Here is a 13,714-nt window from a genome sequence, read left to right on the forward strand (position 1 = left end):
TATATATATATATATATATATATATATATATATATTTTTTTTTATGGTTGTAAATATCTGAGTTCAATAAGTATTACTTTATTGAAATCAGGGGCAGATATTATAGCTTTGTTACATCTTTGTGCACCTTTTCTTTCATTCATGATTTCCGTTGTCACCTGCGCAGGTTTTATTATGTTGATTTCTTGTAATGAATGAACAAATAAAACAAATGAAAATAAAAAAATTAATAAATTCATTAATTGTTTCCTGGTTTGCTTGTTACTTCAGTAACTGTTGCCAAGAAAAAAAGGAAGTAAAAAAAAACCTACACGTAAACTCAATACTCACGGAACAAAGGTTAATGTTTATACACAAAATTACCCATATATATGTCAGATGTGCTTGGAACGGCAGCAACAGTTCTTTAGCAGTGTGAGAAGTAGGTTTCAGTGCTTTTCTGCGAGAAGTACATAAGGAAAGAGATAAACCTTTTCACCATTGTATTTGGCTTTTTGTCTTCTGTGTCTTTTCTCTGTACTTTTAATAGCTAAACCATATAGGTGGCTCTTTCACATTTTTAATCATTATACTTTGCAACCATGCTTTGCCATATACTTAGATTTTTGGGCATTTTTCTGATCTTGGGGAATGGATCGCTTGAGATTGTCTTTCTACAGGAAGGTAATGTGTTGCTTATACTTATGGAATATTTCCTCATATAAGTATTTTGTTAAACTTCTTGAGTCTGATAATATTTTCAGGAAAAAATGAGACTGACATAAAAGAGTCTACTGAGGACTTTGAAAACATCACCAGGACAAATTATGAACAGTTGCGGAAAGTGAGCGACAGATTCAAATATGTTGCCCGAAGCTGTAAAGAGATCCTGGATATCCATGGTGAACGAGAAGGTAGGCACCGTGCTTGATAATCCTCTATTTAGCTGGTTTATCAAATGGCTATATTTCACACATTGATAACAAAGAAATAGCTTTAGCATAAGTAAGATTCAGTGACAAAATCTAATATGGGGCTGAGTTTTGGGCAAAGTTTTAGCAGGTGTATAGGTTTTCTAGAATGTACATGCAATTGAACTGTGTGTGTAAAAGGAGAGGAACAGTGGCCACAAAGTTTTTGCATGTTTGCCTTCTAGAAGCTGAAGTTCATATTTAAATAAACTGAATTGAATTGATTTATTACCAAATTGCACAAATTTATGAGTGGAAGATATTGAACTGCAAATACATACGACCTGCAAAGAAATTTATTAAACCTGAAGTATATCATGGCTGCAGTTTTAAATCAATTTTAGCATATATAAAAGTCAGGTGCAAATTTATGGAAGAATTTCTACATTCTTTGATTGCAAATAAGGCATTTGTGCAATTACATACAATGGAGATAATCTGTGTGTGCACGTGAAGATATTTAGACCGTCAGAAACAGAGTACCCGGTCGTTTTTGAGGGGAAAAATATGTTAGTCTGGAACAGATTAATGCTGGTGGAGGCAAAAGTCTTTATGCGTTTAAACCAAAATGGAAAAAAATCCACAGCTCAACTTCTAGATTGTGGCATGTTTAATAAGAAAATAAAACTGAATATTTACAGACACCAGAGAACAACCTTCAGGAATGAGGTACCTGTGTACATATTTTGATAGGTCCATACTACAAATATTTAGTTTTGGTTATAATGTTACGAAAGGATTCTGGCCCAAAAGGAATAGTAGGTGGAAGACATGTGAGACAGAGTTCAGCCTTTGCCAGATCATAGTAGCTCTGTAACAGCTCTGAGAGATGGAAGCCATTTCTCAGAATCAGGCCAGATAGTTGGTGCTGACTTAAGGAAGCGAAGGAGTTCAGAAGGAACCCAGAGGTCTAAATCTAATTCATTATAAGTCACTTGATTTCATTTGATGTAATGTCTCCAGATGGGATATACTACCTGACCACTAATAATGGAATGAAGTATCAGACTTTCTGCGATATGAACACTGCTGGAGGGGGCTGGACTCTGGTGGCCAGTGTTCATGAAAACAGCGTTTATGGAATATGCAGTGTGGGGGATCGATGGTCGAGTCAGCAGGGAAACAATCCAAACGTGCCAGATGGTGATGGAAACTGGTCCAACAGAAACACCTTTGGTCTAGTAGAGAGCGCCACTTCTGATGATTACAAGGTATGCAGGGCAATCTAGATAAAGAGAGGCACTTTAGAAAGCCAATTTAATTTGGTGTGGACTGTCAGAGGGCATGTTATTTTTTTCTCTGAGATCAAAGACTTCCCTGTTCTAACTAGACAATTTGAACTATTAAAAATCTTCAAAATGACTTAAACGAACTTAACAGCAGACAATTAAGTGGAAATTTGACAGCCATACAAACATCTATTGGGGTAGACTTAATCAGCCTTTACATTAATCCATTACAGGTGCTGGTCATAAAATTAGAATATCATGAAAAAGTAGATTGATTTCAGTAATTCCATTTAAAAAGTGAAACTTGTATATTATATTCATACATTACATACAAACTCATATATTTCAGATGTTTATTTTGTTTAATTTTGATGATTACAAATGACAACAAATGAAAATCTCAAATTCATCATATCAGAAAATTAGAATATTGTGAAAAGGTTCAAAATTGATGGCCCCTGGTGCCACACTCTAATCAGCTAATTAACTCAAACCACCTGCAAAAGCCTTTAAATGGTCTTTCAGTCTAGTTCTATAGGCTACACAATCATGGGGAAGACTGCTGACTTGACAGTTGTCCAAAAGACGACCATCGACACCTTGCACAAGGAGGGCAAGACACAAAAGGTCATCGCTAAAGAGGCTGGCTGTTCACAGAGCTCAGTGTCCAAGCACATTAATAGAGAGGCGAAGGGAAGGAAAAGATGTGGTCGAAAAAAGTGTACAAGCAAGAGAGATAACCGCACCCTGGAGAGGATTGTGAAACAAAACCCCTTCAAAAATGTGGGGGAGATTCACAAAGAGTGGACTGCAGCTGGAGTGAGTGCTTCAAGAACCACCACACACAGACGTATGAAAGACATGGGTTTCTGCTGTCGCATTCCTTGTGTCAAGCCACTCTTGAACCACAGACAGCGTCAGAAGCGTCTAAAGAGAAACAGGACTGGACTGCTGGTGAGTGGTCCAAAGTCATGTTCTCTGATGAAAGTAAATTTTGCATTTCCTTTGGAAATCAAGGTCCCAGAGTCTGGAGGAAAAGAAGAGAGGCACTTCATCCACGTTGCTTGAAGTCCAGTGTAAAGTTTCCACAGTCAGTGATGGTTTGGGGTGCCATGTCATCTGCTGGTGTTGGTCCATTGTGTTTTCTGAGGTCCAGGGTCAACGCAGCCACATACCAGGAAGTTTTAGAGCACTTCATGCTTCCTGCAGCTGACCAACTTTTTGGAGATGCAGATTTCATTTTCCAACAGGACTTGGCACCTGCACAGTGCCAAAGCTACCAGTACCTGGTTGAAGGACCATGGTATCCCTGTTCTTAATTGGCCAGCAAACTCTCCTGACCTTAACCCCATAGAAAATCTATGGGGTATTGTGAAGAAGAAGATGCAATACACCAGACCCAACAATTCAGAAGAGCTAAAAGCCACTATTAGAGCAACCTGGGCTATCATAACACCTGAGCAGTGCCACAGACTGATCGACTCCATGCCACGCCGCATTGCTGCAGTAATACAGGCCAAAGGAGGCCCAACTAAATACTGAGTGCTGTACATGCTCATACTTTTCATGTTCATACTTTTCAGTTGGCCAACATTTCTATAAATCCTTTGTTTTTATTGGTCTTCAGTAATATTCTAATTTTCTGATATGATGAATTTGAGATTTTCATTTGTTGTCATTTGTAATCATCAAAATTAAACAAAATAAACATCTGAAATATATGAGTTTGTATGTAATGTATGAATATAATATACAAGTTTCACTTTTTAAATGGAATTACTGAAATCAATCTACTTTTTCATGATATTCTAATTTTATGACCAGCACCTGTATATGTTTTTGGGGGATTTCATGTGATCTACACAAACCAACACATATTTCTGAATTGGATAAAAATAAAAACCTTTGTTACTGTATTTCCTTTAGCTAACAATTTTGTATCACAAGTACTTTGAATAATCTCAATAAAACAGTTATTTTCAAAATTGGAATTTAACCCCCCAGAACTTGCCCGTTCTAATTAATATGCCTTATTACTTATAGAATGATACCTTAACCACCATGATTCTTCTAACTCAGTTTTCAATTCAATGTAATTACTTTCTGTCTTACATGATTGGACATAAAGGCATAAAAGTAAAACTCCGCTCTTGTCTGACCAGTGTCATGATTTTGGCACTAATGCCTGGTCTGATTACTCATTTCACACACCTGCTTGCCTCAGCCCAGTTTTCATTACCTGCTTGTCTGATAAACCTGTACTAGTCTCTATTTAACCAGCCTTCAGACCAGTCATCAGTGCCAGATTATTTTCGAGCCGTTGGTGAGAAGAATTCTAGCGTACGGTACTCTGATTACCTAATTCTGACATGTTCTGCCTCTCGACCTCTCTGCCTGGCTGTCCCCGTCTGATCTGTTTGCCTAAACTGTCTTCTGACTCCTGCCAGATCTCTGCCTGTTTGTGTACCATAACTGGAACTGTTACCTGACTCCGCCCTATTATTAAGAAGAACAGAGTCTTTCATTGTTATGCATAATGCAGTAATTTGTGTCGCTCTATCCTATAAAATCATTTAACTAGGGATCACAGATAAAGTTTCTGTTTTCAGAATCCAGGATACTATGATATTGCTGCAGGAGACATGTCTGTGTGGCATGTCCCTAACAACTTCCCAATGGAGCACTGGAACCTGGCAGCCATTCTCCGCTACCATACTGAAAGCAACTTCCTTCGTCTTTATGGGGGAAACCTCTTCAACTTATTTAAGGTCAAGTAGAACAAGTAAAAAATACCTGAAGTTTTTCTGATAAAAAAAATATTGTTGTAAAACTCCTTACACCAACACATAGGTCTATATGCACTAATGACAAAATTGTCACACTTGCAGCACTTTCCAGTAAGGTACAACATTGGCTCCTGCTCCAATAGAGGACCAGCAGTTCCCATTGTGTACGACCATGGAGACACAGAGTCCACTAGATATTTATATGGACCAAGAGCAAGAAGTAAATAGATCACAATTCTTTGTTTTTTATTTTACAGTACTATTCACTGTAATGGAACAACCACACTTTAACTTTTGGGTTTTTTTGTTTTCTGCAACAAAGGTGAGTTTGATCCAGGCTTCATCACTTTCAGACCCATAAACAATGAACGAGCTGCCATGGCGATCTGCTCTGGGGTCAAACCTAAAGGGTGCGACACAGAACATGTGAGTTTGGATAGCTTGACTGGATATGTTTATCAGATGATGCTAGCTGTAACAGTCATGCCATATTTGTGTGCAGTTTTGTATAGGAGGATCAGGATATTTCAGCTCCTACCAGTGTGGAGATTTCCCCTCATTTGACTATGACCGAGTGGGAGGAGACCAAGGCTGGGACGCTGCTAAGGAAATGATTGAGTCTGCTGTCCTGCTATTTTATCGCTGAAGGCATTTATCCTGTTAGATAAATGTATTTAAAGAATTCCCCAGTAGATGGCATTATAATTCTGTGTTGTTCTCTCTAGGTACACTAACTTCATCCCACAGTTCAAAAACAGGACTGTTAGGTTAATTGGCTTCCCTAAATTGTCCTTAGGTGAGTGTGTGAAAGCATGGTTGTATGTCTCATGTTGCCATGCGACAGACTGGGGAGCTGTCCAGGGTACCCCGTCTTTTTCCCATAGACTGCTGGACATTGACACTGGCCCCACCATGACCCTGATGGAATAAATGGTAGAAGATGGATGCATGGAAATACAGCATGATGAAAAGAATAAACCACATTCATGTAACTGGGATACTAATTGGAGGAGGTTAGATTTCCCACAGTCTCCCAATACAATGAATCTGTCCACAAACACTGGCCTTTTGTTTTTTTGAAGTCGAATTTGTTGCTTTAATAAATAAATTATTAACTCATATGTCTTTTTTTAAAAGATTAAGTGTTTTTTAAGAGAATTACTAAGCAGCAAGGCTTCTGCATGTTTCTCAAAGTAACTTTTTCACTGTAAAACAACACTGCAAAAAAGGGTGGACTTTTAGTGAATGAAGCTTGGAAAACAACAACACAATTAAGTTTATGAATGATTTCAGCTGTTTGTATATTTATTCACCTTCTATGGAAGATTTAGAAATTCAAGGTGAAAAAGATCCCAGGTGAGCAACAGCTTCTTTTCTGAGGAAGCCAAGATGACCATCGTCTCCTGCAAACTTGATATTTACGCCAAAATCTCAGAGCCTTTACACATATAAATTCCTCGCAGCTGACATCACAAACTCGTCAAATGTTCACCGAAATCTAGCCGCAGCCAAGTGTTTAAATTACACTGATTAGACACCCTGTAAAAGTAGTACATTTGATGTTAAGATCTGAAAATTTTGCTCTATCTACTGTATGCTTATGCTTACTCTGGTGTTGTGTATAAGACAGACAACTTTGAAACAATTACAAATCATATCAATCATGAAAGGAAAAATCTGGAAACCTGTCAGTTTAAAAAAGGTGAGAAAAGCCTGTAGGGATTTTGCATATATCAAATCCAATTACACAAATTTTCTCTGTGTATCGGAAAGCCAAGACAACAGCCGAAGTCTCTCAGTAAGAAAGTTAGAAAGCAATCCTGCCCCTTGTCAATGCTAATTAAAATTAGCTGCTTCAGTCCCAAATGATGGCCTTTAAAATGGTGTCTCTGCTTTCACACAAGAAACATCTCATGATGGGTAAAAGTAAAGAGCTTTCTCAAGACCATGAAGACCTTAATAATGACATTGGTTAAAGAAGGATTGCTAAACCTTTGAATGTTCGGGTGAGCGCTGTTGGGGGCATAATACTGAAGTGGAAAGAACGTAATTTCACCATAAACCGACCATGACCAGGTGTCCAAGAGCAGAAGGGCCACTTGTGGAAAGCCTCAGCAAAACCTGGAATTAGCAGGTACAATTGTTTCAAAGAAAACAATAAGTAATGCACCGAACTGCCACGGCTTTTATGCACGCTCACCACAAAAACACTATTGAAGCTTGCTTAAAATTTGCTGCACACTTAGACAACCCTGTGAAATACTAGGAGTATATAGTGTGGTCAGAAGAGACTAAAATTTTACTCTTTGGATGCCATAATACACATTGTGTTTGGAGGTCAAATGGTGCTGCACATCACCCCAAAATAAACATTACCACAGTTAAGTTTGGAGGTGGAAACATCATGGTGTGGGGCTGTATACGGTACTGGCAAACTTTAAATAATTTTAAGAAGGATGAATGTAAAAAATTTACAGAGATATTCTTGATAAAAATCTACTGCCAATCTACCAGGATGATGAAGATGAAACGTGGGTGGACAGTTCATAGAAATGATCCACGAAACCTTCAGGTTTTGAAGAATGGTGGAAGAATGGGCCCAAACCACACCTGAGCAATGCATGTGACTAATTCTCCATACTGCAGGCATCTTGAAGCTGTCATTGCTGACAAAGGCGTTTGTACAAAGTATTAAACAAATTTCAATAATTGTGTTCAATACGTTTTCCCTCTGCCATTTCACTTTACTAGACAGAACTTAATTTCTGGACATCTACGGTTTGATTTCTTTTTATGTGTGGATTGCATGGATTGATACAGACATCTGGTGAAAATGTAATGTCAGCAGCACCTCTAGAAATATATTTACTGCGAAAAAGATGGCATGTTCAATACTTATTTCACCCGCTGTATCAAAAATTAATCATTTTTATCCTAATGTAGGAGTTAGCCATACTTAAACATGCTTTTTTAACATATGTTCTCACTGCAAAAAAAGAAAAAAGGATGACCTATGACAGATCATCATCATCATCACACCTCCATTATGTTACCTAATGACCATATCATTTTTGAGTACCAGCAGCATGCAAGAGGTTTCTATCTCTAATGCTGGCTGTGGATGAAGATAAACATCAGCGAGCTTCTTAGCTTAGTAGAGGGGAGAGGTAAAGTATGTATAGAGTAATAAGCACAGCTCTGAACCATGTTCTAACTAAAATCAAGGAAATTTTAGCGTATTTGGTACTAATCACTTTGACAGTATCACACCAAATGTCAGAAGCCAACAACAAAAGTTGGGCCAAAAGGCAAATCTCTTGATTACCAATCAGTCTACATTCCTGTCCTCTCCTATGGCCATGAAATTTTGATTAAGACCTAAAAAAAGACAAGCTGGATACTAGCATCTGAAATAAGGTTTCTCTGCAGGTTGGTCAGACACTGTAGTAAAGCAACTTCTCCTCCAAAGTGAGAAGAGTCAGCTAAGGAAAGCTCAAATGTATTTTTCAGATACTCAATGGACACCATACTTGGGCGGTATGCAGGCACATCCCACGGGAGCAGTTCCAGGGGACGGCTCAGGACATGCTGGAGGGATTATGTCCCTTGGCTGGCCCAGGAAAACATAGGGCTTCCCTCAGAGGGTGGGAGTCTGCGCTGAGACTGCTGCTAAGAGGAAGAGGACAAGTACGAGTAAAAGTTATGTGAGTAACCCTTTTTGGCTGCACTGTCACTGTGAGTATCCTCATGGAACAAAGATCCACCAGATTCATTTGTGTTATAAGGCTATTTTTATCTTCTGAGAATTTAAAAACGATGGTGAAGTGTGTTTTCTCACGTGAGGCGGTTTACCCTGACCTTGCACAGCTAGCTGGATTGTTGCGAGATCTGAGTTTTCAGTCTCACAACAACGATGATGACGTAGGACTCAACTCAGTTCTACACATATCAATCTGGCTACTGCCAGGTTAGGTTTACCCTCCTCTGTCATTAAATACCTTAGGAAAGGTTTCATATATTTTACATAAAAAAATAGATTTGGATAAATATCTTTTTTTGCCAGGTTTTATTTTCCAATTATTATTTTATTCTTATCATTTAACCAGGGGTAGTGTTGGCCTAGTGGTTTAGAGCAGTGTGTCTATGCTCTGAGAAGGTTGCAAGTTCCCAGTTTGATCCCCACAGCCTCCAATCTGGGTTCCTGAGCAAAACCCTTAACCTCACACACAATGGCAGCCCACTGCTCCCCTAGGAGATGGGTCAAAATGCAGAGAATGAATTTCCCCATTGCGGGACAATAAAGGGATTTACATTTTTTACATAGCTTCTTTGAGTAAAGGAATTATCACATGAGTTTGTGTTATGGTCTGTCTGATTGCATAATATTAAACAATAAAACACTTAAATACAAATAAATACTTTTTAAATCCAACTCGAGTAATTTATTGGGCAATTACTCTTTACTTTGGGTAGAAATATATTGAAGTAGTGCTATTTTAACTTCAGTATAGGTTTGTGGTGCTCTACCCACCTCTTCATTAGGGACAAGTTGGAATAAGAGATAAATATCCAGCAAGCAGTAATCATTAAGCAGCTGTAATCATCTGACTGCTTTAAACATGTGTCACAAATAATAAGGGCTACTCTGAAGGGATATAGCTAAACTGCAAATTTACAAAAACAACCACTAACCATGTCCTACATAGATCTGAGCTTAGTTGCAAGAGGACAAATAAGTTCTGCATAGAAACAGATCTGCCATTTATTGAGACTAGAAAAATAGAAAGCCTTTCCTGGAAGAAAAGCTTGTGACTTACCATGTAGGAGGCTCATAGCAGAGTATTAGAGTAGAAATAACTTTTAATGAGTCCAAAATTCAACATTTAATACAAACCACACTCATAGTGGTGATAGCTTTGCACTGTGAGAGTAAAAGCATATCCTGTAGTTAGAATGGCAGAGACCTACATTCAATTGACAAAAAAAAGAACTATCTAATATGCCTTGACAGCTAATGGAGATTGAGCTATTAAAGATTTCCCTTTAATTTTCCACTCATGCACTTAAATAAAATGCATTAAAAGTTGTTGTAACATGAGAAAATGTGGAAAACTTAAAAAAATGTTTTTTGCAAGGTAATGTTTTTTTTCTTTTACGCTTGTCTCATTAGGGATTAAGGACAGGCAAACAGGGACAATGTTTTAATGTTGCAAAATGAAATATTCAACAGGAGACGAGAAGAAGTACATTGAGAATAAAATAACATCTGTATAACAAATCCTATCAGGGTTCTAATTTGCAAAAATCGTCTTCAGTGGGTCGTAGGGATCGTCTCACACCAACTTCTTAAAGCAACATAAAAAGGAAAAAAATGAGAATACTGAGGTAAATATTGTGTTTAATAAGCAAACATCAGTCAGAAAACTGACATTAGTCTTGGGATGGAGAAATAGTAGGAGAATATAAAGCACAATGCACATGTGTAAAGGTGGTGATGGAGGAGGGAGGGGGTCATATTCATCTGTTACACAAGGCAGCCCCAAACAGGAAGGGGCAGGAAGCTCTATATAAGATACAGATCAGGATCCAAGTCTACGGTACAAAAAACTTAGCAGCAACATGTTAACATTTGAGACCAAAGGGGCTAACAAAGTAGTTTCATTTAGAAAAAAGTCACAGTATTCTTTAAATTTGTTAAAAAGGTAAAAAGAGTTTCTCTATGCATCTGCTAGGGTCAATGCTACTCACAAAGTCTGTGTGTGGAGTACATAGGTAGGGAAAAATATACATTTATACTCTAATATAAAGAACTTTCTGGTAATGGCACAGTACAAACTCTCAGGAAAAATATACAATGTCTTCACGTCACATTTGCAGATTAAAATGTAACTAAGGTCTCTGGCAAGCACAAAAGTTTCAGTGATCAAGAACAAAACAAAACTTTTCTTACACCAAAAATAAAGGACACCATTTTGTTAGTTCAGCTATCTTGACAGAGTATGTCTTTTTAATACAAAAATAAGGACAAATATAAATTAATATATATTAAAAGACTCAGGCTGATACATGGGGAATCTAGTGAATAAGTACAGGTATTTATGATACAATAAATACTTGTCATTCATGACTCAGGTGAGGGGATGGGGTACACAAACAAGAGTGTTGTGTAGTTAACCTGTTTTTGTCTGCAGGTGTAGGCGCATGTCCGTTGCTCAATAGCTGTAAAGAGAACCTTAAGATTCAGCGCAGCTATGTGTACCATCATGCGCACAGTCACAAAGGACTCAGGAGGCCTGCCAAAGGAGCCTGTGCTGGTTTCTGTGTTGTGTTTTATGTTGAAGGGGGTAATAGATGCCCATACTGGGCCATGCTTTAAGGCAGCTCCTCCTGGTGGTGAGTCTGTAGTACTACCAATTACAGTTACTCCTAAAGACACACAACTCAGAGACAGGGCGCTGGACGTCTACTGGAAAGTGGTGAACTGTTGGTGAGCCGCCAGTTCTCCGGGGAGCAGAAAGTGTTGCACAGTGTGGCACACCGCTGGAGTATTCACAACCAATAAAACAGAAGTAGATGAAGAAAAATGTCTTTCTTTTTTTGTCTTTTTTCCCCACTTCATAATAAAAATAAGTCTGCTTTTGTACTTTATAATACAATTCAAAATCCTCAACGAGGAAGCATCGCTCATCAGTCCAGCAATGATGAGAAAAGTAGCCATTTTTGGAGTTGTTTCTCCTGTGATTTCTTTAGATATTTTTTTTCCTTTTTCTTTTGTGAGGGCTTACAAAAATTGTGGTGCTTAGGAGAAGTACTCCTGGGGTGTGGAGAGTTTCTCCACAGAAAACAAAAAGATGATCAATCTGGTAGGGGTGGCAGGAACTGTTCTGAGAAAAAAACAAACTTTTGTTTTACGAAGAACACTTTGTACAGCCGCACTTCACAACCTTTTCCACTTCCTGGACAAAAGAAGACCCATCAGTGCACTGGAAGGTGTATTTCCTGCGTTTGCTGCGGAGGGGGGTGCAGCAGGTTCCCTGTCCTTCTGTTCCCCCTGGGCAGCTGCCTCGACACTCTAAACGGGAGATCTTCTCCTGGGTTTGGCACGCCGCATAGCCTTGCTGTCTCTGGTAGACATCTCTGACCCGTTCCCCTCGGCAGGCCACCTCTGTATGAAAAGAGAGCATTAAACAATATGAGTAAAACTTCTAAGTAATGCATCATAGAGGTGGAAAAGGAATGCAAAAGAGACATCTATACGATGAATGAAACATGCAAAAGGATTAGGATGAGTGAAAAATAATAACAAATAATGTAGTTAGTGTAAATTAAATCAAAGCAAACATTGTCCACATTCACTATATTGCCAAATGTACTGAGATGCTTAATCTTATGTACATTACTATCCCATTAGTATTACAAAGGCTTTTATTGGCAATGTTCAGAAAAGACATTTCTGCAAGGTTTAGAGGGATTTCATTAAAATGATTGACAATTCCTCTTGCAGAAGAGCATTTCTGAGGTTAGATACTGATGTTTAATGAAAAACACTTTGCTCATACTCTTCATCTCATGCTTTGAATGATGAAGACATGCTCAAATTCACTGAGCTCCTGAAAGCTGTCCCTTCTTTCTAAAATGTCATCCAAAGTGTTTGATTTTCAACACCTGTTGCTATGGAACACCAAAAGGCTTAGTGAAAAGATATTTTTGGCAATACAGTGATTGTTGTGTGGAATATGATACAAACAAAAGTCTAATTAGAAAAAAAAAACTGAAAATCTTAATATAATGTATTTTTATGTCCATGAAATAACACCTTTATAAGAGGTTCCAAAATGTGATGGGTAAAGTACAATATTTGTTGATGATTGCACACAAAAATGAAGAAGGCCAAGTAGATAGAGGTCCATTGTCTTTTATTGCACTCTGTGTTGTTTTCGACAACGTTGGCGAAATTATTTCGTTGACGCTACTTTTTTTAATGACGATAACAAAAACTGATGAGATAAATTTGCATCTTTGATGAATAAAACATGACTAGTCATAGGTTTGAGTTTTCGTTAACAAGACAAGACTGGATGAAAATTAGTGGGTCATCGCTCACGCGTTTAAAATGCATCCTTGTGCTGTAATCTGTTAGAAAACCTAAGCAGTATGAGCTGTGCTGCTGTCCTGTGTTCCTGCATATTCTGCATGACAACAGATAAACCATGGCAGCAGCAGCAGGGTAGAAAATAACCCAGAATTTTTCGGTACTGCACCTTCAACTCTGACAAACTGATCTCACCAGCTGTGCTTTAGCAGAAATGTGAAGCTAGTCTGCGCTTCTCGCTCCACACTGATGGTTCACTCTCAGCAGTATGGCTCTTGCTGCTCTCGCTACTTAGTAAACTATATGTGGCTGATCATCCTCCGCCAAGCTTAAAAAAATCCCTTTGTCTAACTATCAATATTTTATTTCTTCCAGCTCACAAGAGGTTATACTAAATATCCTTTAATTTCTACCAAAAGGAACCCCTAAATTATATCAAAAGCAAATATTTAATTGATTACTGTTTATTTTTGGATAAAGAGCCAGATGAAAAGGTACATAGATCTTTGAATATTTCTTTCTCATAGTTCTTGTTTCTATTTATTTAAATATGATGATGTAAATGTTTCCTCTAATGTCATTAAAACATTTTCTATGTTTTATTTGAATATGTCAACATTTTAGTTGAAATATTCATGAAATTTATGTCTGGATTGC

At 37.9% G+C, this 13,714-nt stretch overlaps 2 protein-coding genes across 10 annotated transcripts in view; one reads left to right on the forward strand and one right to left on the reverse strand.

Moving 5' to 3' along the window:
- The first annotated feature begins 413 nt into the window (after positions 1–413).
- On the forward strand, positions 414–6,041 carry LOC119788457 (intelectin-like). The gene is made up of 7 exons (XM_038292800.1): positions 414–663; positions 744–893; positions 1,914–2,161; positions 4,789–4,947; positions 5,068–5,185; positions 5,288–5,391; positions 5,468–6,041. The coding sequence occupies exons 1-7, from the start codon at positions 582–584 to the stop codon at positions 5,609–5,611; spliced, it is 1,005 nt and encodes a 334-aa protein (XP_038148728.1). The 5' UTR covers positions 414–581; the 3' UTR covers positions 5,612–6,041.
- Positions 6,042–10,153: 4,112 nt separating this feature from the next.
- slit2 (slit homolog 2 (Drosophila)) overlaps positions 10,154–13,714 on the reverse strand; it is a 139,742-nt gene continuing 136,181 nt past the window's right edge. For 8 of the 9 annotated variants that reach the window (XM_038292791.1, XM_038292786.1, XM_038292784.1 and 5 more), the window contains one exon: positions 10,154–12,130. In XM_038292791.1, coding sequence (XP_038148719.1) covers positions 11,874–12,130 — 257 coding nt within the window. In that variant the 3' untranslated portion in view covers positions 10,154–11,873. The remainder of the gene's footprint in view (positions 12,131–13,714) is intronic. The other variant, XM_038292792.1, reaches the window with a different exon arrangement.

The sequence above is a fragment of the Cyprinodon tularosa genome, unplaced genomic scaffold (assembly GCF_016077235.1).
Source record: "Cyprinodon tularosa strain WSP-4 unplaced genomic scaffold, ASM1607723v1 ctg318, whole genome shotgun sequence".
Lineage (NCBI taxonomy): Eukaryota > Metazoa > Chordata > Actinopteri > Cyprinodontiformes > Cyprinodontidae > Cyprinodon > Cyprinodon tularosa.

Coding starts and splice junctions, on each gene's coding strand:
- LOC119788457 (XM_038292800.1), top strand. CDS start 582: ATGCTTTGCCATATACTTAGATTTTTGGGCATTTTTCTGATCTTGGGG. Junction 5,186..5,287: donor ATATGGACCAAGAGCAAGAA/GTAAATAGATCA, acceptor TCTGCAACAAAG/GTGAGTTTGATCCAGGCTTC. Junction 5,392..5,467: donor AAGGGTGCGACACAGAACAT/GTGAGTTTGGAT, acceptor ATTTGTGTGCAG/TTTTGTATAGGAGGATCAGG.